Source organism: Gnatocerus cornutus, chromosome 10 (assembly GCF_029298725.1).
Source record: "Gnatocerus cornutus isolate USDA-ARS CGAHR chromosome 10, icGnaCorn1.1, whole genome shotgun sequence".
NCBI classification, from domain to species: domain Eukaryota; kingdom Metazoa; phylum Arthropoda; class Insecta; order Coleoptera; family Tenebrionidae; genus Gnatocerus; species Gnatocerus cornutus.
In genome coordinates this window covers 5,650,539-5,673,855 of record NC_142242.1, presented here as the reverse complement: position 1 = coordinate 5,673,855, position 23,317 = coordinate 5,650,539, and the positions used below count along the sequence as shown (strand labels likewise).

Below are 23,317 nucleotides of genomic sequence, written 5' to 3'. Positions count from 1 at the left end.
AGTGACAAGAGACCTATTGTTTATATCGATCTATGTAAAAATTTTAAGCTTCATTACGTGTTAATAGCTCATTTGTTATTAGTATCATTATTAGTTATGTGGAGTGTCTTCCAAAGATAGTGCAGAATTTATGACACGATGACAATAAAAACAATATGAATTATTCAATAACTAATTTTATGATCTTCTATAATTACAATAAATAATAAAACATAGAATATTTTATTAGTTAAATAAATAGCCGGATTTATCTGTGTGATAACGACCGGAGTGACGATAGATTTTCATTTTGGCCGGCGCAGTTCTGCAAGCTATTTTAAGTGTCGTACAATCAGAAAAATTACCTTCTTGGAAATATACGACATGTGACTAGAAGCATCAGAAAGTTTATCCGTTATTCTATAATTGTCTCAAGTTTTTTTTAACACTGATACTTTTCCCGTCAAAATTCGGTTATTATCGTTATGATAAACTGAAAAGAATCTCGTCAAGTTAATAAACTCCCGTGAAGGGTCAGGCTTTGTAAGTTGTTTGTAAAGACTGCAGCATCTTAAGGATTTCGGTGGTGGATCGTATCAGATAATGCACCCCTTGTTTTGTCAAACTTATCCCAGAGATATGACTGCGGGCAACGGAAATACGTAAAATATGATTTACGAGCGAATATATGGTGATTTCATGTAGGTATCAGTTTATACACAATCATGGTTATGATAGGGACCGGATTTTCTTTCTTATTTTATTGATACGAAAGAAATAACTTTCGATAACTGAATGTTTTCACGATACGAATTTATAATCCGAACCAAGTGAATATCTTTATGATACACGTAACAATATCTAGAACAGTAAATAGAATTTTATGAGTGCAGCATCGACTTTGTTTTGTCAAGCTTTGTTATTCTAGATTTGATTTTAAAACGACTTGTCCGATGCTATAAAGGTGATTTAAGAGCGATGAAATGTACCCATTGGCTCAAAATAAAATTACTTTTCTTGTCGCTGTTAACACGGTCGTTACTCCCTATTCATCACTGAAAATTCGGGCAATCATTTGACGTACATGAAATTTCACATCTAACACGACCACGAAACAAAGAAATTAACACAATACGAATTCGAATCAATTTTAACAGTCACAAATTCACTAAAATGGATATGATTTATCGTGTTTGTAACATACTGGAAGATTTTCGAGAGACTTAGCACGTGAATAAATATGTAATGTATCTGTCGGGGTAGAAAATAGAGAATTCCAAACTCGCACAACTTACAACATCCATAAATGTAACTGTAGTTGTCACTTGCAGTAATAAATTTAAATATTTTCCAATTTCGGTTCAACTCCATATATTTCACTTTAGCATCCAGCCAAGAATTTGTTAAAGCTCGCTTACCTCCGCAGTCAGGGAGAATTAAAATAACAAAGGACAACTCCAAAAGAGAAGCGAACCGCAAAGTAGGCAATCTATTCCTGAATCGACCCCGCCATATCTCAAAAAAATTGTCTCCCAACAGTGAAAATATTTGATAAATCAGAAACTAGAATAAAAAGCGTTCAATTACGAAGAAAACTTCGCATAAAACGTGCGCATACGGCAGCAACCATAAATAACAAAACATTTCGGGAAGTAAATGGAATGCGTATGCAGTTTACACGGCAATGCCAGTCATAAATATATCAAAAAAAACTTTGAATCGAAGAATGCGGTTATTTTCACTCACATATGTAGTGAACTTAGGGGGGATACAGTGGCGGCGTCCGCTTCCGATGTAATCTGGGTGAAACAGGGGTCGCAAAACGTAACTAAAGCTGCGGAAATTGTCAAACAATTATTTTGTGAAAAAATATTAAAGGGGCTGTGAGTAATTTAGCTAGGTTTGACCCGACACTAGGAAAAATTCTATTTGAATCTAAGTGTCTACAGACAGGGGGAAAAGCGTGTAACAAGGGTGTAACACGAGAACCTTCCACGTAAATCTGACACTATCTTTATTAAATGCAACCACTTTGCTCGCTTATTTATTGTCTTTTATCCCCGATTTTCGACGGACAGTTTTAATCTGCTCGCCGAATGTGGTGACTACGCTTTTTGGGGACTTTTATATGGGTCTAAAGCAATTTCGTTTATTCACAATAAACGTTATTTTTATTTTGAAATTTCACATTGATTAGAGTCGTAACTAGTCACTGTATTGTTTCACTTGAGAGAGTATTGCGTATTCAGCCTTCTGGATAATAAGATAAAACGAGAGAGTGTCGCCTATAAATGACTTAAATCGGCTGCAGTAAAACGAGAGGGCATTTAACATACGTTACGCCCTGCGCGTTTAACGAAATGTTTTCCTTGATTGGATAAAACTAGATCACTGCTTTTGTTCCCGACGATGTGTTTCGTTTTACACAGATCCCCTAAACTTCACTCTCATTCTGACATCATCGAAAAGTGCACCCTTGTTATCACAGCCTCTTATAATGAAGAAATTTCTAACTTGCCTGAAAACTCAAAGCATCTAATTCAAAATTGTCTACAATTATTATCGAATTAGATACTGATAACGGGATGACCGCAAAGTGAGCAAAAATAAAATTTGAATGAAATTGCAAAATCGAAGACTCACTGGGACAGAAAAGAGTGTTTGAACTTTTAATTAAACTGAAAATGATAGTTATAACGTTACGTAAAATTCTCATTGATGTATAATAATGTGATTATTTAAAGCATTCCCGGAATGCTAATCAGAACGGAATAATTCGTTCCGCGATTGACAGAAATCTTTCCCGTAAATTTTAACGACCTCGCAATGGAAATTTGAAAAAAATTAAGTTAAATTCCAATGTGTTTTAGTGCCACGGGAATTTTATTGACAATTAGCGGAAGAAATGGTGAAATTTCAAAGACGACTCAATTCCTCTTTAATTCAATGTTTATTAGGTTCAATAGCTCCTTTGATTAAAAGGGGAAGCGCACTTTTATTTTCCAGGAAAGCTATAAGACCGAAATTGAACTGATTAGATCATCAGAGTATCGATTTTGATTTAAAAATAGTGGTTTTAAAAGTTTGAACGTTACGTAAAATTTTGTTGTCGGACGGCGTCAACGAGTGCAGTTGATTAAAAGTGAATTTGCATTAGGGTGTAATTAAAAAGAGTTTCGGTTGTTTTGTTGTTTCTGTTGTATTCAGTAGTGTGCTATTGAGTCAATAAATTACAGTGAAAACAATGAAAAGCTAAACGATAAACTGATGTGTGCATGGAATTGTTTAAAAAGAAAACTTTTTCGTGGCAGAGATTAATTTTCCCTTGTAACAAATTGTCGCTTCATTATCCGACTCCCCTACTTTTATTGGTTAGCACTGATGTAATTAACAAACCAATTAGCTAGTCGGTATTGTCCTCAACTAACACCGACATTTCGAACACCTGGGTCGGGAAATTTGATCACTGTCAATAATAACTAATTATTAAACTAGTAGTGATGTATTGGCCAAAAGTGCGTTGTTTATTAGTTCCGTGGTTGGAAAATGTTTCATCAATTTATATTTCATGGTATTTTAGGTAAACGTTGCGGTGGCCAGCTATATTCACATTACCATTTCATTATAAATAGTTTTGATGGGCCATAAACGAGTTAAAACCCATTTAAAAAATGAAATAAAATAAAATCGTTCCGAACTTCCTTTTATTAGGTATTGCCTGTTAAATTAGACATGGACTATAACAACTTATCCTAATGTAACATTGTTATGAGAGCGTGTCTTAACTGGTTTTATTACTCTTTATTTACGGAATATGCAACAATGTATGTGAGAAAATACAAACTACTAGAGATATACCTTTATTTATTACCGAATCGTAATAGTAACGGTTCCAAAATTATTGTTACCCTCACAACAGCATGACTCAGACGACTATAAGTGTATATCTTACAAAGACTTTTAATAGAGCAGTTTTATGTTGGCAAATAAAAACTATAATTTGTTACACTTGGAAACTCACATATACTCTCTTTATTACGTACAAAATTTTGACGGATTGACCTACAAACTAAACATTTGAGGGTCAAGCGAGATAATCATCTTCAATATTCCATGCGATACCACACCGACTCCAGCAAGAGAATTTCCTGGAAGCTTAGCTAAAAGTTGATTAAACTCTTTAGGGGTTTGCAATTATGTGCCTACCGTCAGTCGACTTTCATATGTGCCCTAATTTATCAGATTAAAAACATTAAACTCTTTCCCCTGCGGTAGAACTTGGCGATTAAGTTAAAATGAAGCCCTAAACGTATTAGAAATATTCGTTAAACTCAGCTAGTAACGGTGATTATCCTTGAAATTAAGTTGACGTTAATACCGGGAACATACGCATATGTGCATGTTTTAAATATGTGTAATAAACTTGATTTGGACCCAACCCTTAATTGGAACGCATTTTTTTTGGCCTCAAGGGGATACGCCGTAGCACTCATTTCAGTGAAAATTAAACCGGCTACACCATAATCGCGAAAACATTTTATCGCAAATTTAACTCATGAAATATTGAACTTGGAGCTTTTATTACAACACGGGAAAAATCGTGAACTACTACAGCCATCTTACGGGCGGCCCTAACACCAAAGCGGTGGATGCGTCTGCTAATTCTTTGTTCCAGTGAAATTTCAAAATCTGGACAAAGAGCTCGACACTCTGGAGCCGCATCCGCCACAGCTGTACACATTTCACAATTTCATCAATTTTCGTATTGTTTCGGATTTTTTGCTTTGGTTAATTCATTAATTATATAATCTAAAATCTGTTTTAACTGAAATATTGTCGTCCATGCATTAGGTTAATGGTGGAAAAATAAATCGAATTGTTTATTGATAAAGTTTAAGATGAATTTCTAAGAATCCAAGACGATCGAAAAGCTTCGAATTTCCACTGCGTAACTCTTTGTTAATAACATTCGCGGCAATAACTTGCTTGGGTAGTAAAAAGTGTTTAACCACAGCTAATAGCTCATCAAATTTAATCAGTAATGTCCACTCTGTCGTGAAACTTAGGTTTAACCACTGAAATAAACGATTACACTAGGCTTATGAGGAATTAGAAACATATAAACGCAGTGCCCATTATAATTGCGAGACGCACGAGAAAGGAAATTTAACAATCTGAAAAAGAGGATTTTAGGCTCTGATCGTATCTTTCGGGGGATAAAAATTCTGTGTATATTTTCCGGGTGCAAATAACTATGAAAAGAGACATCTATCTGGCGTGCACCTCATCATTAAACGGTAGTAATGGACATGGCAGTAGTTAACTCCGCAATTAAACTTTCGAATTGTTATGCTCGCCAAGATAACGCGCTCAGCAATCCAATTCGAACATTCCAGTTTATGATCGAGTACAATTTATACGAATTGGTCGTTTCGTAGCTTTGTGTAACGCTATTTAATTTATAGACCGGACAACATTTCCTCCCTACCTGTCCGCATTTTCATTAAACGAAATACAATTAAAACCATAAAAAGCTAATGGAAAATACGCATAAACATTATTTAGAGTGGCAAGTTGCTAATGAGATTGTTTAAATTTATGCAAAGTCTACGACAAATGTGGTTTTGACAACATTACAAAACTCATTTTGTGATACAAACAGAAATATAAACACAACGAAGACAATAAAAAGTGCAATTACAGGTGTTATTACGCCAAACTAATCACAATCTGCAACTCTGTAACGTTTGTGTTTGATTTTAGGAATACATTATTAATTCCAATGAGAGCTTGAAATTGATATGAATGGGGATGACTATTAAGTTTATTACTGTAATTTAGAGATGCATTCTGCAGGCAAAGAACACCATGAAATATGCGGAAGCATTTGAGTGACAGAGTAATCGATCAGTGACACCGACCAAGTTCGTTTATAAATGACCAGTGATCACCACATGCAAATACATGTAAATTTGACCAAGCGAATAAAGGAGCACCCCCATGTCCAGTGACAATGGACAGCGTGGAAACGCAATGGAACGTTCTGTTTAAATCACCCTTTTCATTATCTCAAATCACAACCATTAGAAAAGATTAAATCAGGCTATGATTAAAATACTCTTAAATTATAAACGTTAATATTATCATAATAGACGCACTTAAGCTCGGGGGACAACCACGAGCTGGACCAAATCCATGAAATCTCCACAATTCTTCAAAGACCGGTTGCTTACACTAATAACAATAACTTGCTCTTATCATAATTATAAGTTTATTACTTCTGTCACTTAACATTCATTTCAACGACTATTATTATTATGTTGCATATCAATATCACATAAAACAGATTTTAAGTTATCTAATTGCCTTTCTTGATCAATTAAATTATCATATCGAAGTTTTAAACGATTTCCACGAACGATTAAAGTGTGAATTATCGTTTCGAATGATTTTCTCAGTGTCATACCAAAACAGAACAGATTTTAAGTGATTCAATTGACTATCATCATCAATTAGTGTCAAATCAATGAAATACGCCATTTTGAAATTAGTGTCATATGAGAACAGCAATTTTTAAATGATCCAATTCCTCTTTTGAATTATTTCACAGACTCTGTTGAAGCATCTTGACAATCACATCAGAGTTTAAATGATCGAAATCGAGTGTATTGATCCATTAAAAAGACATATCGAAGTTAGGGTCGATTATTTAAGTGTATGAGCCGATTTACAGAATAATTTAATTGAAATTAAGTTAATCTCGCAACTAAATTGACGATTGCTGATATTTGATTGGTGGAAAAACAATAACAAGTCACTTTAACATGATGTTAAGTTTATATTTAATCGAAATAAAAATTTAATTTAACTTCTGTAAACCGGCCCTAAGTTTTTCAGTTATATGGCCGGTTTACACAATAATTTATCTAATTAAAATTAAGTTAATCTTGCAATTAATTTGACGATTGCTGATGTTTAATTGGCAGAAAAACGATCACATTAATTATTAACATGAGGTTAAGTATTTAATCGAAATTAAAGATTAAATTTAGCTTCTGTAAACCGGCTCTAAGTGTCATATCAATTAAAAATCATATTAAAATAGGGACAGTAGACTTTCGATAATTTTAATTTCTCAATAATTTTTTTTTCCAGGTCCCCTCGATTCCTCTCAGATAATTTAAACTTTTTGCCAAGTCCCTTGAGTTTCAAATTATCGAGAGTCTACTGTATGAAATTCCGCAGTCGGTTTAGACGTCCGCCGTCGTTTTCACCTATTTGATCGTACAAGGCGAAAATAACACGCAAGTTTGTATCACGTAAACAAAAAAATATGTATGCATAAACTACCAGCTATTAGGATTTATTACAAAGTTCTGAAAATAACGATTCAAAAATACAGCACAAGGACGTATTGATTTTTCCACATTTTTCCGCAGTTTATAAACACGAAAAGCAAAAATTGCAGGTAATAATAATAATACCACTTGATAAGATAAGGAAATAACGTAATTTAAACTGGCTCTTAGTCAAGGAAACATCCAGTAAATTGTGTCAGACACATTTGTTTATACCAAAATGAGCTCATTTCGTGTAAATTCGAAGTTTTTCCGCTACATTTCCCAGATTTTAATGTCTCGCAGTTTTCATGGAGCGCGTAAGAAAACATAAGTGAAAACATAATCTTAATCGATTTTTTAGTGTGGAAAAAACTTAGAAAATGGAAAAATACCGATTGTGTGACGTTGTGATATACCATGGTATGGAGAATCGGTGCGCGTAAAATTGCTTGTTGGAAATGACATTCGAACATCTAACTTCGCAATGGGTTCGTGTTCGTATAGTTCGCAAAAAGTAAAGTTAACAATATTTTTAATAATATAAACAAAAAACACCATGTTTAAAATAAAAGAGAGTGTTTTAATATTAAAAATTCGTAAAGTACGGTGTGATTGGCAATGAAACAAACGAACGTCAGTCATTGTTTTTATTATCAGTCAGGTTGATAATTTAATATTAAGATAAAACGAGGGTTCCTTAATTACATGTTTAATATGCTTAAGTGTCGCCTATCAATTTATTATCGCTAGCTTTTAAAAATCCTACGAAGTGTAGGTGTAACCAATTAAGGTTAGGTTGTCACTTTCAATTCGGTAAATAACAATGTCCACAAACACATCAAATATAAATACACAAACAGTCCATGAAGCTCACACCCCAGCTGTGACTTCACCTTCATTAAAACCTGCAAAACAAGACGATAAAAAGTCCAAAACTCTACTTAACATTTTACCAAAACTTCCTTCAAGTGACTCACTCAGCAATAGTCCTGGCCCTGCAAGTCCTGGTAATTTTACCCCACCGACGTGGCCCTTTAACACCTCCTTTGCTCTTACAGGTGTTAGTGGTCACATTGAAAAAATTGACGCCAGTACTGACAGGGTAAGTTGTTGTGCCTTAAAAAACTCTTTACATTGTTTTATAGTCTCCAGAAACCGGTTCGAAATTAACTCGAAAAGAATCCTATAAAGCCCAACGGAAAAACTACAGGAAAGAAAAGAAACGAGTCACCAATGAGTTACTCAACTCTCTGAAAGATCCTTCAGTTGTGGTTCTGGCCGATTGGTTGAAAATTAGAGGCACTTTGAAGTCGTGGACGAAGTTGTGGTGCGTTCTCAAGCCGGGGCTCCTATTGCTGTACAAAAGTCCTAAAGCCAAAGTAATTTTGAGTCTTTTTTTTTGGGTCCCAAAACTTACCACAGTACAAGCCTTGCGAATTTTACAAGTTCAAGCAAGTTTGGCAGTCCCGTTTTTTCATCAAACGTATTTTTACTATTAGAATCCAATAGGCTCATTGATTTTTTGTCGCTTAAATTATTATTCCCCGCCAATGAGGTTGTTTCCCCGCAGTTTTATTACGCTTATGCAAGAGAGATTTACTGCTTCCGCAGTTTTTGTTTGTGTTAACAATCACTTCATAATGAAAAGATTCCAAGTACAAAATAGTAAATTTTATAGACATAAATTACACAGTCCTTCGTTTTGAAAGTCGAAGTTTTTTTTAGCGCACCGTAGATAACAATGTAAATAATTTTTTTCTCGATATGTGGCTCTGTGGCAGTCTTGGGATTACCATCCTGAACTCCCCTAACTCGTGCCCTTTTACAGAGTAGTCACTGGGTGGGGACAATCCTGCTGAATGCCTGCAAAGTTATAGAAAGACCCAGTAAAAAGGACGGTTTCTGCTTCAAACTTTACAACCCATTAGATCAGACAATTTGGGCCCCCCGAGGACCTGAAAATGAAGCAATTGGGGCTGTCGTACAACCATTACCTAGTTCATACTCGATTTTCCGAGCTTCATCGCAAGCCTCCGGAATGTGTTGGTTAGATGCTTTAGAAATTTCTATTAGAAATGATTCAGCTTTAGTCCGCTCAGTGAGTAATAAATCAGCGTCTGGAAGCACAAATCATGAAACACAATGGAATGAAGCTGATTATGAAAAACATTTCGATCACGGTTTGCTAATTAATCAATTTTCGATTAGTGTTCTAATTAAACGCATTTTCTAGATTTGGATGACGTAAGTCAACCGGATAATGGGGCCCAGTTGAGTACAGGCGATGGGGAAATGACTGACTCAGATTCAGAAATGTCGGCCAAGGAAGAAGACATTGATGAGGATCCGCCAGAAACTCCTTACGTTCCAATTAACGAAGAAGAATTTGGTGATGTAAGTACCATCAGTACCTATTTACAAATTCACTTTTATCCCAATATAGGCAGGTGCGCAAGTTGAAGAACTAGCCGAAGAACATAAGTCACTCATATGGTATTTGGTGAAGCAAGTGCGCCCCGGAATGGATTTAAGCAAAGTAGTTTTACCGACTTTTATCTTAGAACCCAGGTCGTTCCTGGATAAATTAACTGACTCGTATTATCATGTTGATATCCTCTCAGGGTAAGTACTTAGTACTGACACCACAATCACCTTCAACATTTTGTTTTAGAGCTGTTTTAGAAGACGACGCCTTCACTCGGATGAAAATGGTAGTGAAGTGGTACCTTTCTGGTTTATATAAAAAACCGAAAGGTTTGAAAAAACCGTATAATCCCATTCTTGGTGAAACGTTTCGGTGTTATTGGTTACATCCCAATGGCTCAAAAACCTTCTACTTGGCTGAGCAAGTGTCGCATCATCCTCCTGTAAGTGAAACCTTCATAGGCGACATTTTAACATCTTAATTTAGGTCTCGGCGTTTTATGTAACGAACCGACAAGACGGTTTTTCTATCAGTGCCAGTATTCTGGCGAGATCCAAATTTTATGGAAACTCCACGTCAGCTATATTAGATGGAACTGCAGTTTTAACTCTTCTACCAAGAGGAGAAGATTATACCATAACCGTCCCGTACGCCCATTGTAAAGGTATACTAATGGGTACTCTCACTATGGAACTAGGAGGAAAAGTCTCCATCAACTGTGAAAAAACCGGGTACTTCACCGAAATTGAATTTAAACTCAAAGTACGTACTTTTACTATCGTGCGCTTGAAATTAACGGGAAATTTCAGCCGTTTCTTGGTGGTACCGAACAAACCAATTGCATTTCCGGTCGTTTAAAACTAGGAAAAGAGACCTTAGCGACTATTGATGGGTACTGGGACGGTACCATTCAAATCAAAGATAAAAGAACCGGCGAACAACAAACTTTCTGGAGTTCGACCCCCAACGTCCGGAGACATCGACTGACCCGTTACACCGTTTCCGTTGACCACCAAGAAGAGTTTGAGTCAGAAAGGCTGTGGCAACACGTGTCTGCAGCTATTCTAAGAGACGACATGAACGCGGCAACTGAAGAAAAAACAGTCTTGGAAGAAGCGCAACGGGGTAAACACTATGATCTTCCTCAAGACTTTCTATTTCTGAGTATTTTACAGCTCGCTCAAAAGAACGCAAGGCAAAGTGCGAGGATTGGCTTCCGGTGCATTTCCAACAAGATTTAAAAACAGGGCAGTGGGTATATAAGCACTCTGATTTACGACCGTGGGATCCTCGGAATGATTTATATCAGTTTGAATATAACTATCTTATTCAAACACGGACGAAACATCCAACTCCCATGATTCGTACTGCGAGTATCATAAGTGTGGATCCGCAACAAGTTCGTTTCTTTATATTTTATTGAACTTTTGTAAAATGCTGGTATACAGGGAGATACACGATCTTCGACGCTGAAAGTCGCGAAACGGAAAATGGCACCGAAACAAGTATCCTCCGACGCCGATGTTAATGATAGTGCCACAACGTCCGAGGAGTTCCATTCGGATTCTACTCAGTCAGTGAAGAAAATGCCACTAGCTGCGACTAATTCTAGGTAAGGACATGCAGGGGTGGTTCACGAGGGTTGGTAAATATTTAAACTGGGAATAAAATACGTCAAAAACATTAACTTTGCAGCAAAAAATTAGTCTCAAACTGTTAAAAGTCGATGCAAAAACAACACCCACGAAATAACTGCTTTTTAGGATTATTAGTTAACAAAACATGATTTGATTTAATATAATCGTAATTTGTAATATGGGTCACCTTTAAACATTCACCAGACCGCTCAACTGAAGTGGTTTTTTACACGTTTGCACTTTTTGCTCGTTCCAACCTTTTCACTAGACAAACACGCATTCAGATAAAAACTAATAAAACTTTAAAGCCTTATATAACATGAGTTTTTTTTATTTTTTCATCTTTTACGGGTTTAAATCAATGTCGTCTTTGTGGGTCGTACGTATTAAACATAATCGAAATAATAATTTTTGTGTTTTCAGTATTATGCTGGCAATTCATGACCTCGAGCAAAGTCTGCATGAACATGGAGAAAAAATCAGTCAGTTACAGCGGAACGTTAACCGCGTCTTGGAATCTAACATGAAATCTCGTAATAGTCCTAGCTACGTTGAGATTATGGTGATTATATTTTTACTTGGGTTTTTTCAAGCTATTCTTGTCTATTTGTTTTAATTATTGTGCAATTTATATTGTGATAAAGTCTCGTCACCGAGCGTGTTTTAACGATTGAAGATGTATTTATCAGCACCAGGAAACTACGTTTTATTGTCAACCATTTTTATTACAAACTGTGCCTTTTAAAGGGCTCATCTTTACACAATTGTTCCTGGATTGAAGCCCTATAAGGTTTTCATTTTAATTGATTTATGTCTTGTATTTTAGATTAGGAACGATTGTAATGTGATATTTGAAGTAAAGCTACAGCGAGGGGTTTAGGATTATCTCTTATTGTTTTGGGAAAGGACAGTTACAGCAAACGTACATGTACGCTAATATTTGGCCCACAATTTTTATTTTACGCAATAGAGAAATAGCCAGGAGTCATACTCTAGTATTTTATCCAACTGACTACTTCTCCAATGCGTTTAATATTAAATGGTACAAAACAGTAGTTTTAACAAGATTCGGAATTGTAGCAACTAGATTTTTTTTTACATACATAGTTCTAGCATTGCATGGTACCTATTCCTCTGTTATAACACTTGAAGCTTAACAATAAAATAATTAAAAGAATAAACTGTGTTTGTTTCGCTCAGTCAAAATTTACCGAAACTGATGGGCACTGATCCTCAGTCCAATACCATCTTTTCCAATCTCCGCTACTGTGCAAACGGCACAAATGGAGCCTTTATACTTTGGTAGGTACGAACTCCCGCAGAAAGGACACTTTTCCTCCGCCTTACCTCTGTAAATCGGCGTATAAGAATGCCCACACAAACTAAACGGATTATGTTCATCATAATGCAACTGCAGCTCATCCAACAAATTAGAATCACAAGCTTGCAGAATCTTTCTGGCTTGGGACGCAACTTCGACTCTCGGCCCTAATTCTAATAATCTCCTTGCAAAAGAAGCTGCAGTTTTGTAATTTTTCAGTTTGAAAAACATGTTCAAAGCTGTCCGTAAAGTTAAAATTTGGTGCGCGGATTGCAAGTTGCAATGGGTGAAATACGCGGCCATTTCACATTGACGTTTCTGTTCCTCAAGGGATGTTTTAGGGAGGCTTTTCCGCAGAGTTTCCATTTGCAAACCACAAATGTATTCTCTGCAGATGCGAAGCAGTTGCTCAGCTTCTGAAATCTCCTGTTTGTTGTCGACAATCAGAAGCGAAATTAGCAGAAGAATGGTGCGGAATTTCTCAATGGCTTCACCAAACTTACCACCAGTTGTGAGTTGGTAACAAACCTGCGAAATAACTCGAATTGACTGGAAGTTTGTAATGAGAAAATCATACCTGTAGCCTTTGCACCAAGTCGTTTAGTTTCACTCCGGCGACCGGGAGACCTTTAGGACCGGCTTCCTTCCAGTTCCGAAGCGGATAAAGGAAATTCGATGGCACGTTCTGATGCCACGTCGTAATGGTTCTTGATCCACTGTACAAACTGGTGAAAATATTTTCAAATGGCTCGAAATTAACAATTCCGAGTTGATCATGTAACAAGCGACAAGCAGATTCGAAGGAACCTGCCATGACATGATCTGCAGCAAGTTGCGAGTTCTTCGTCCACGTCAAAGTAGGATTGGGTCCTTGAGTTGGCAGATGCACAAAATTATCCGAAGACGGTTGAGCCTGAGCCGTTCCCAAATCAGGAATCTCTAAATCAGCATCTTCAACATCCCATCCACCTTCACTATCAGCAGGAGCAGCATCATCGTATTTTCGTTCCGTTTCAACGTCAATTTCATCTTCATCGTAGCCCCAACCGCCGGGTTCTTCTTCCAAAGGTTCAGCGATGGGTTCAACCATCAAACTCTTCGAAGCGGCTTGAACCATTGCGTTGGTTTCGAAGAAGCTGCGGCTGACGGTAAGCAAAGGCCAGTTACTTTCAGCTTGTTGAACTGGTGGTGGAGGAATGAAAAATGACCCATTAGGATCGACATCAGGGATTTTCTTTTCGTTACCGATCAAACCCTTCAACTCTTCTGCTTCTTCGTCATAACCGTGAGTCGCCGCAGTCAGATAAGCCAACGAAGTCAAACTCGACGCTTTCAAGACTCTGATCCGCTCTTCAATATCTCCAAGAAGTAAAGCGCCGTGGTATTGCGAAGACCTCGCTTTTCGGATTTCAGCGATTTTGGTCATCTTTCGTAACTTCTCCAAGTTACCCGTGATCAAATACAAGAACGAGAGCTTTTCGAAGCTCTTGGTGCGTTGGTAGCACATCTCCACGACTTGGTGGTTTCCGTGCCACAGAGCGGTTTGTGCCAACTGCTCCCAACAGACTTTGTCGTTCAAAGCCTTCGCCGCATCTAAGGCGATCTCAATATTGCCACATTCTAAAGCCAAAGAGAAACGAGTTTTATCGTCTTTCACGAAGAGGAGAGCCACTTCTGGGTAGCCTTTCTGTTGCAAGTAGGAAATTATCGCTTGACCGACGAGTCTTGAGTTTTTGACCATAAACAAGACTTCGTCGTAACGGTGGTGGATCAGAGACAGCTTGAATTTGTATTCGGTGGGATCAATGGTGAGCACTCGGGGCTTACATTCTCGGTCCAAACAAAAGACGTGCTTTCCTTTGACTCTGGTGATGTAAATCGGAAGGTCGAGGGTGCGGATGATGCCGTGATCACTAAGGAATTATTTAAAACAACAATTTTAACTCTCACGCAAATTAAATTTAGATTGTTTCAGGCACGCATTTAAGGGGTTTCTACGCATTAAACTTACCCGTGGATCAAAGTATACTTGATATGATTGCTCGTGGTGTAAATGAACACCCCGGAATCATCCCAGGCTCCGGATTTGACGCGCGTATTCTCGTGCAGAGAGCACAACACCTCCAACTTCCTATTACAAACTGTGACTGAATGTTTGGCCAACAACGCAATGAAGTTCATGTCTTGGGACCAGACGACATATCGACACTTGTTGATTTTGACTACAAGACGAAAGTTACATCAAATTTTTTTATGAATATGAAATACCTTGATCTAAGGTGCGTTTCCTTTGAACATCAAACAGAGTAACGTGTTCCGGGTCGCGTAACAACAGCATTCCTGTTCCTGCATAGAAAACTTCATCGCAAGGTGGAGTTTGCACTTTCTTTGTAACCTCGTTTTTGAGATTTTTGATGACGAGTTGATGCGATCTATCCAAGACAGCAAATCGATTGCGAGCAACCCACAGTGCTGTCAAACCTGAAGATCTTTTACTTTCAGCTTCAGGGACGTGGTCATCTCGTTCTGACTCCTTGGCGATGGTGTACAGATCATAGGTGCTGTTGTCAAGATTTGATGATCGAATTGACAACAATACGGCGTTTTCTGCAGGGTTGAAACTCATTCTAAAGATGGGCGTTTTACCTCCTCCACGGATCTGGATAACTGGAACGTCTTTGGAAGTGGTGAAGTCAAGTTTACGTAAGTGACGGTCTTTGACGTAGTACAAGAAATTTCCATGGACTGTGTAAGCAGGGCGTTCGCGTTCTAGTTTGAAAATAATCATTCCGGTATCATGGCCAGCCGCAAAAAGGTTCAAATTTGGGTGTGCTGTCAATACCCAGAATCTATCATGTTCTCTTCTGAATGTGTGGAGATAGCTTCGCTTCGCCATATCCCAAATTCTAATACTTTTATCTTCACTGTTCGACAATAACAGCTCTTGGCGTGGATGGAACAAAACGCACGAAACGTTGTTATAGTGACCCCTGCAAGTATCCACCTCCCAAGCTTTCGAATCATTCATTCTCCAAAGTTTAATTTGACGATCATCAGCCCCGGAAACAATCAAGGGAAGAGTTGGATGAAAACACGCCCAATTCACCCCACGATCGTGGCCTTCTAGAACATGTTTGACGACAGCATCGGCTTGACCAAACAAATCTGTCGTTCCAGGGTTCTTCAAGTGTTCTTCTAAGCCACCAGGACCGGGAGCAACATTCTTCTTTCTCAAACCAGAAATGTCCCAGACTCGGACTGTGGAGTCAAGAGAAGCAGAGACCAAGAGATCTTCAGAAGCGTGAAACATTGCACACATCACGTAGTGATTATGACCTGTGAGGACACAAATACAGGTCCGGCTTTGCCAGTTCCAGATACGAATCGTTTGGTCGTCGGAGGCTGAAACGATCCATGGGTATTCGTGGTGGAACATGGTGGTGCGGATGTAGTCGAGATGGCCAAGCAGGGTGAAAATACACCGTTTCTGCTTGTAATTCCACACCTAACACAAGTTGGAGAGTTAAACAAATCGTTGGATAATGGGGTCTATTAATGAACGATTATCGGAGTGTTAAAAAACATGTATATGTTTACTGGTTTTGTTCATGTAAACAACACCTTGAAAAAGTATTTTGCAATTTTAAATGAACAAATTTCTCTAAAATAAAAATGCACGGGCAAATTCCGGTTAAAACATGAATATTCATACTGATCTTGACTTGATCCCACGACTTGTGCGTAATGTTTATCGAAAACAAAATAACGGCAATAATTTCGGCAATTATCTGAATATTGCAATACTCGATCAATTCTCAATAACGGCGACTGAAAACATTTGCAAGGACGTCTAAAAATTGGTATAGTTCAAGTCAGTAATAATTAAGATAATCGTAATCGATTATTGGGTGTTAAGAAAAAGTTTGAAACCTTGGAAAAACACTATTAAAATGGCATACTTTGATTTTGTAGTCATCTCCTCCTGACACGAAGAGTGGCTGTTGATTGTGAAAACAAATCCCTCTGACAGGTCCATCATGTTCGTCGAATTTTTCAAGTAAAGTGCACATCCGATAGTCCCAAAGTTGAATAGACCCATTGTGTAAGCTAAATAAAAAAAAACCGTTTTAGAAATTGCAAAAGGTTAATTATAATTAATATGGAAAGTCCGAGTTTAGTAATGTGATGATTTATGTAGTAAGAGGATATATAAAATGTAGTTCATTGTTTCATTATCTAAAAAAGTTGCCAAATAAAAATGTGGTTTTAGAGATGTGGTTTGGGCGTTGCCCATCGTAGGCATCAACCGGTCAACTAGTTGTCCAAGCTTTAAAGTTCACGTTGATCTAAAATTGCATCTCTTCTCGAAATCTAAATGGAAATGTCACTAGAATCTAACCCTCCCAAAGAAACAAAATAACGAAACACGAATTGTTGTTCACCTTCTCTAACAAGTGATTTAGTTTTTACATAAATTATATTGAACAATAACACCAAAAAACGATCTGATAATGGAAAGATTAGACGGAAATCTTAATTAGGCAAAAAACTACAACACAATTACAAGCTAAATTAATTATGCTTACACCGTTTTAATTATGAATTTTTCATTTAACCTGAAGGGTCGTGTCGAAAATCTAAAGTGTTATCAGGATACGATCATCGATGTTGTAACGTGTACTAATTAGTACCACCCCCTCTGATGACTAACTTCGTCTGTTCTTGACTAGTCTCACTTTAGTGGTACCCTCTAATTTAGAGCACGCTATTGAGGACGGGGGAAACAAGATCCGATGCTATAAATTTCAACTCGAATCCCAAATATTAACCAGTCGTTACATATTACCGATTTAGTATCGTGTAAGTGGCTGATCCCATCATGAAGGTGTACTACCTAGTAAGTGCTAAGTGAATTTTGAAATTTCTTCGGAGAAACTTCTTTCAACGGAAAAATTAGTGCGACTAATTACCTTCCTCGAGTGACCGGTGGAAAAATTTCGAACAAAGTGCAAACGGTACCAGAGCGGGGTAGTTTTGACGACTACAAATTTCCAAAAAGTATTTTGTATTTTTGGCAACAAGACTGATACTCTTTTCGTCCATTTGCTCATCCGAGAAAACGACAGTTCTAATTATCAAAATTTTTAGAAATTTTTTACATTTTCTAAATAATTAATCACAAATACTATTTTAGAAAAACCCAATTGTACAAATTTAACCCGGAAAAGCGCAGAATATCAAAATTATAATTAATTCATTTTTTTCCCGGTCAACTTGATATGTTTTGTCAATATGCACCCACGGATTTTTTTTGAGACTGCAGATTTTGCACAAAACTATTCCTGAATTAGAATTTTAGTACATAGTTCCATTTCAAGTTAATTAAGTATTCGTAATTTTTGATACGCATTAAATTAAATGAAATGTTTAAACGTCACGCTCATCATAACTTAAAATTAAAAGTCCATTATCTATGATGCATAATATTTAATTATAAAATAATAAGTTAATAACAGCGCAATAATAAAATAACGAGTTTCCTAAAAAATCCAAAAAGTTTAATTGTCCACGTATAAAAATTGCAAAATACCGGCACTAGCCTTGATTTATATTTCAGCCTTGAATTTTGTTAATGAAGAAAGAAAAGGTGGGTCTTGTTTGGTTGTTGACATTTTAAATTTAATTACAATTTCGAACTGGACCAACGTAAAATTTCTTGTTGCGTAAAATCTGATCTTTTCATCGGAAACCCCAACAATGCATCATAAAACAAGTTTTTCGAGCTATCCACCCCGCAAATCTGAACAATGTCGTGGTGCGTCAATAAACCTTGAAACACTTTTTATAAAGTAGTTCAATTAAACAACCGGTTAACTTTTATGTTTTTTCCAGGTGGTGAGTGCCCTGTGCGTTTGGACCACCCCAACGCATTCACAATTTTTTTATTCACATTACACGCCATTCAGTCAATTTTCACCCTTCTTTCCTCAAACTTTTCTACCAACGCTACCTGCAGCACCTGTAGCACCTGTAGCTTCTCGCACAGCTTCCGTAACTTATAATTTACCCGCCGCCCCCACAGGTGAATTCCGTGGGTTTGGATATCGAACGGATTATAACGACGGCGCGACTTCGACCGTTTTTTATGTCACGGGACCAGAAGCCCAACAGTTGAGGAATTTCCAAGACTTTCCCAATTTTTCAAGGAAAGTTGAGGAAGCGCCAGCGGGAAAAGCGAGGAGTTTAGCATCTGATATTATTGATATAAACGCCGTTCCCGATCCGTCTAGGAAAATTCAGAATGTTCTTCAACCTGCAGAATTCCAGAAGTTGTTTGACACCGTCAGCGTCATGCCAGGAGTTGTCAATTTCTACTCATTTCCTGCAGGAACTGTGCCTTTGAGTTTAGCACAAGTTAACACCACAACAAATGCTACTGACTCACATGTAGCTGCCGAAAGTGTAGTTAACTCGAAAGTCATCATTAATGATGTTGATAATTTGATCAAATCTAATGGGACTACAGAAACTACGACGGTTTCTGAAACTACAGAGGAGAGTGTAACGACTACTGAAGACTCAGAAACAGTTTCAGTAGAAGCTAAAGAAGAAAAATCCACTTCCACTGAAGAAACTACTACGGAAAATACCACCGAAGTGTAAAAAACTGGAATTTAGTGGGTTAATAAAATAGATAATCAATTTGATATTTTGTTTAGATAATAATAACGCGACAAAATCACCAAAGTTCCCATCAATCGTTTAGATTTAATCAATTAGTTCCTAACAAACTAATAATAATAAAACTTAAGGTTTGTTTTGGGTTGACTAGCATTCGTAAAGTGTATAAAATGAGTAGAAATAAAACGTTTTATAACAACCCGATAATAAACTACATTTAAAAATTCGTTTTTTAATACAACTAAACTATATGAATATATTAGTCCCTGTTTCTTTTTACCTTCTTTTAGGCTTACTAAATAAATACCTAACAATTCTAATTTTGAGCAAGAAAAAATGAGCTGTAATCGCACTTCTTATGATTATTATTTAATAAGGGCAAAAAATTCTGAGTTAATTGTTTAGTCATTATTAAGTTATACACAAAACTTCAATTTAACGTCCTTGACAATGTTACATGCCCAAATTATTAGCTTAGCACCATTTAGCTAAATATTAGTCAAAAAACTTCTCAGAAATGCCACCAAATATGGCAAAAAATCTCTTTTACTCAAGTGAATAATACATACTATAGCCAGGCTCAGTACTAATTTTTCAATACATAAAATAGAGGGCGCAACGGAACAGAATTTAAAAGTATTATACATATGTGTAATTTAAGTTGTTGACTACTATCTATAATACTATCAAATTTTACAGCTTCCTTCCTGTTAATGCTTTAGTCTTATCAAAATGTGATAATCATTTACACAGAATTACTTAGCTTCTAAATGCTGCAAAATAGAAATTTCATCACAAAATAATGAGTTTTTAAACAAATGATTAATGAAAATTGTCAGCCTCCAGCCTGGCAAACCAACTTTCTCAAAATTTGAATTATGAAATGCCAAGTGGGCCCCACATGTTTTTTCAACACCTGTCTCACAAGATCTGAGCAGTTTTTCACGCGTTTTGTTCAATACAATCTGTAACAGTCCCACCTACTGATAGCCCTCCTGAGAGGAAGTTAATTTAGAAAATTCAAATAAAACTCACCTTGCTAAAATCCAGGGACGCTTTGGATGAAAGGATAGGCCCTTAACACGGGCAGATTTTGTTTCAAATTTCGTTAACATTGGAAAATCTGCGATTGTCTCAGCTGACGTGTCTGTTGAGGTTATGTGGAGATTTACACAGAAGTTGTAACTAAACACATTCGGAGAGCTACTAAAAAGAACAAAGTAACATCTACTAGCACTAAATTAAGGATTCATACCAACACTTTTCTCACTATTATCCTTAATTCCTAGTTTTAGACACGCCGAGTAGTATTGACAAGTGACATATTATGAAAACACGTAGCAGTTTTTACAGTCACCAGATAGTTACCAAATATTACTAAAACTAGGGGAATTTAATCGGCGATTTTTATTAATACTGGACAAAAAAATAAGTCTTCTACCTGAAATAAAAGCTAATTATATCTAGATTACGATTCTTGCAAAAGAGGATAAATACAATCCAAGTAAAAAGAAAATATCTTTGTATTCCATTTCCACTAGAGTTGCTAGTGACTTGCATACCACGTGATGCACTGAATATATTTCATTGGTTATAGAAAATGGCGGTTAACTCAAACAGTATTAAAAACATACTCGAAAAACTTTAAATAATTCTGATTTAACAATAGGAATTCCGTCGTCTGTATCAACGGATTTCTCTTTTTGAATTTAGGTGGCGTCATAAACATGGCTAATGCTAAATTGTTTAGAATCGTTCATCTTCAATGGACTTGGTCTGTGTATTGAAAATTAAAGAATCATTGCCAGAATTTTCGATTTATTTATGTGAAGCCTTCAATGGAGCCTCTACTAAAGTTAATTACATGATGTACTTTACGCTTTATCTAATTTGCAAAAATTAAAAAAAATGGCGCATCCACCATTTTTGAATTTATTAATTATTTAATTATTATTTGATGTTAATTGAAAAACAAATTTAAAATAATATACCAGCTAACTTCGTGTTTGTTGGCAACCTCTTCAGAAGTTCACGTGGTGTTTGTGTAGATTTTTAAAAGACAATGAATAAGTTTTTTTTAAGTGTGTAAAATAATAAGTAGCGTCGTTATTAATTGTTTGTTGTAAGTGGTTGGTGTGTAAGCCTGGATAAGCGTCTCATGGTGAAAAAGCAGAAAAAAGGATAGATTATTGAATTTTTAATATTTCCAAACCCCACATGCTTTTCTTTTTTTCCATTCAGATGGGATTTTTATTTATTATACTCTTTGGGGATCTTAAAGATCGAAAGAAATTAGCAGTTTTGAACTCGGCGACATCTAGGAACAATATTGAAAAGGACCTCTTGCTGTGGATTCTCAACTACAAGAAAACTTTTCTCCTGTGGTCGTCCGGTCAAGTCACATTGGGAACAAAAGGCACAAAAATGATGAAGTTTATTTCGTATTCATATGTATAATACTTCAAATCCAAAGAACAATTATGTGGTATACCTCAAATAAAAGCGTCGAGTGCACCCCAAAAATCATTAAATAAGCCCCAAAGCAAAAAATTCACCCCTCCTGTATTGGAGCTTAATTTCCCCATTTAAATCGAATTTTCTTTGTACAACATGGCGCATGTTTGTTACATGATGGTCGCGCAGACGACTTTGAAGAGTCCTCTACATCAAAGTGTCAACAAATTTTCATGTTTACTTGAGTTCTTTCGGTTCTTCATCATCAGTTTGTCTACTTGGGTGTAGTCGCTTCTTAATTTATGTTAGGAAAACTAGAGTATGTATTTTATGATTCTCAAATAAATTTTTATTTTGCACCTTTGTTTTATTTAGTTATGCATTGCATGGTATTTCTTGAAAAAAATATCAATTGTTGCTAATTTCATACATTACTTTCGAATATTTTTTTCTTCTTCAAAGCATGAACGCAAAGTTTCAATACCAATTGTTGTTATTTCCATCTCGTAAGATTTTATTTAGTTTTTTCGTATGTTCGCTAGCTATAAATTGCGTTATTGCAAACACGAATATTTTTTCATTTTCTTCAGAAAATAAACGAGTTTCAAGGTTTTGTCTATAAAACTAGTTCTTCAGTCCACGTGTATTGTGTGTTGCCTAAGACAAAACATTATTTTCTTTGTCACTCATAAAACCGCAATGCCCTATTGTTGTTATCGATTGTTATAGAAATAAATAAATTTACGGGCTACATTAAACGTCCCTTAAAGCGATTTTGCCATAAAAAGTATGAATTTTATATGAAAAAAAAACTATAAAACAAAACCAGTTGGGTAACTATCTAATAATGTTTTATGTTATTTATGCCTGTGAGTCTAAATTATCTATTATCAATATGTTAACACAAAATGAAATCTTATCAGGTTGTGAGTGGATATTTGATTAGTTTAAAAAGACGAGCCTACGAGATAATTTTTATTTTAATTTAACACGTATTCACTTAATTATCAGGCATGTCATTTAATTTCATAAAATTGAGGCACTCGGAAAATTTAAATTATGATTTACAATTCAAAGAGTTCTGGGAAATGCGAAAATTTAATCAAACAATTTTATAGGTCAAGGAATGAACCTACAAAATTCATATGTGGAAATTCATTAAATTTAAATGTTTTGAGGTCAGAGGCGCAAAAATGAACAATTCATTTGTCACTACTTAAAACAAGTACAAGAAGAATTTCACGTAATTTTTTTCCTTCGATGTGTGTGCTAGATTTTTTTTTGGAATTCTTTGAGCGAATCATAAATTTTATTATCACGTGAACAAGTAATGAACACGCCGAAGGAGAAAGGATATTTATAACCATGTAACGATTCCTTTGTTGATACTCATTGAATTTAAAATTCGATAAATAAAGCTCTCAAATCCAAACCGTGATTGTCAGCAGTCATCAAAATGAATCGATGAAAATTTGTACCT

General features: G+C 36.2%; 3 protein-coding genes across 5 annotated transcripts; 2 read left to right on the top strand and 1 right to left on the bottom strand.

The window, feature by feature from the left end:
* Positions 1-7,728: 7,728 nt before the first annotated feature.
* Orp8 (Oxysterol-binding protein-related protein 8) lies at positions 7,729-12,211 on the top strand. Of its 2 annotated transcripts, XM_088048300.1 has the most exons (12): positions 7,729-8,326; positions 8,378-8,421; positions 8,465-8,698; positions 9,148-9,499; positions 9,553-9,713; positions 9,763-9,941; positions 9,991-10,186; positions 10,231-10,506; positions 10,554-10,869; positions 10,920-11,143; positions 11,193-11,356; positions 11,805-12,211. In XM_088048300.1, exons 1-12 carry the CDS (start codon positions 8,143-8,145, stop codon positions 11,995-11,997), a joined length of 2,523 nt encoding a protein of 840 aa, XP_087904426.1. In that variant the 5' UTR covers positions 7,729-8,142; the 3' UTR covers positions 11,998-12,211. The 2 variants fall into 2 exon arrangements, with proteins under 2 accessions (XP_087904426.1, XP_087904425.1); XM_088048299.1 differs by having other exon boundaries at positions 7,731-8,421.
* Positions 12,212-12,310: 99 nt separating this feature from the next.
* On the bottom strand, positions 12,311-20,746 carry alphaCOP (coatomer subunit alpha). Of its 2 annotated transcripts, none has more exons than XM_088048297.1 (7): positions 20,639-20,746; positions 20,419-20,589; positions 16,662-16,809; positions 14,971-16,207; positions 14,714-14,924; positions 13,280-14,615; positions 12,311-13,230 (listed from the first exon to the last, which is right to left on the bottom strand). In XM_088048297.1, the coding sequence occupies exons 2-7, from the start codon at positions 20,496-20,498 to the stop codon at positions 12,589-12,591; spliced, it is 3,654 nt and encodes a 1,217-aa protein (XP_087904423.1). In that variant the 5' UTR covers positions 20,499-20,589; positions 20,639-20,746; the 3' UTR covers positions 12,311-12,588. The 2 variants fall into 2 exon arrangements, with proteins under 2 accessions (XP_087904423.1, XP_087904424.1); XM_088048298.1 differs by having other exon boundaries at positions 20,419-20,586.
* On the top strand, positions 17,532-19,578 carry LOC148167416 (uncharacterized). Its single transcript, XM_088047790.1, has 2 exons — positions 17,532-17,599; positions 18,595-19,578. Exons 1-2 carry the CDS (start codon positions 17,582-17,584, stop codon positions 19,363-19,365), a joined length of 789 nt encoding a protein of 262 aa, XP_087903916.1. The 5' UTR covers positions 17,532-17,581; the 3' UTR covers positions 19,366-19,578.
* Positions 20,747-23,317: the final 2,571 nt, after the last annotated feature.

What these genes read in the sequence shown, in the direction of transcription:
- Orp8 (XM_088048299.1), top strand. Translation starts at nt 8,143, where the DNA reads ATGTCCACAAACACATCAAATATAAATACACAAACAGTCCATGAAGCT. An exon ending in ACGAAGAAGAATTTGGTGAT is followed by an intron (nt 9,714 to 9,762) that starts GTAAGTACCATC and finishes ATCCCAATATAG; the next exon opens with GCAGGTGCGCAAGTTGAAGA. An exon ending in AAGTGTCGCATCATCCTCCT is followed by an intron (nt 10,187 to 10,230) that starts GTAAGTGAAACC and finishes ATCTTAATTTAG; the next exon opens with GTCTCGGCGTTTTATGTAAC.
- alphaCOP (XM_088048297.1), bottom strand. Translation starts at nt 20,498, where the DNA reads ATGTTAACGAAATTTGAAACAAAATCTGCCCGTGTTAAGGGCCTATCC. An exon ending in CGTCCCTGGATTTTAGCAAG is followed by an intron (nt 16,810 to 20,418) that starts GTGAGTTTTATT and finishes TTTTTTATTTAG; the next exon opens with CTTACACAATGGGTCTATTC. An exon ending in GAAACGCACCTTAGATCAAG is followed by an intron (nt 14,925 to 14,970) that starts GTATTTCATATT and finishes TTCGTCTTGTAG; the next exon opens with TCAAAATCAACAAGTGTCGA.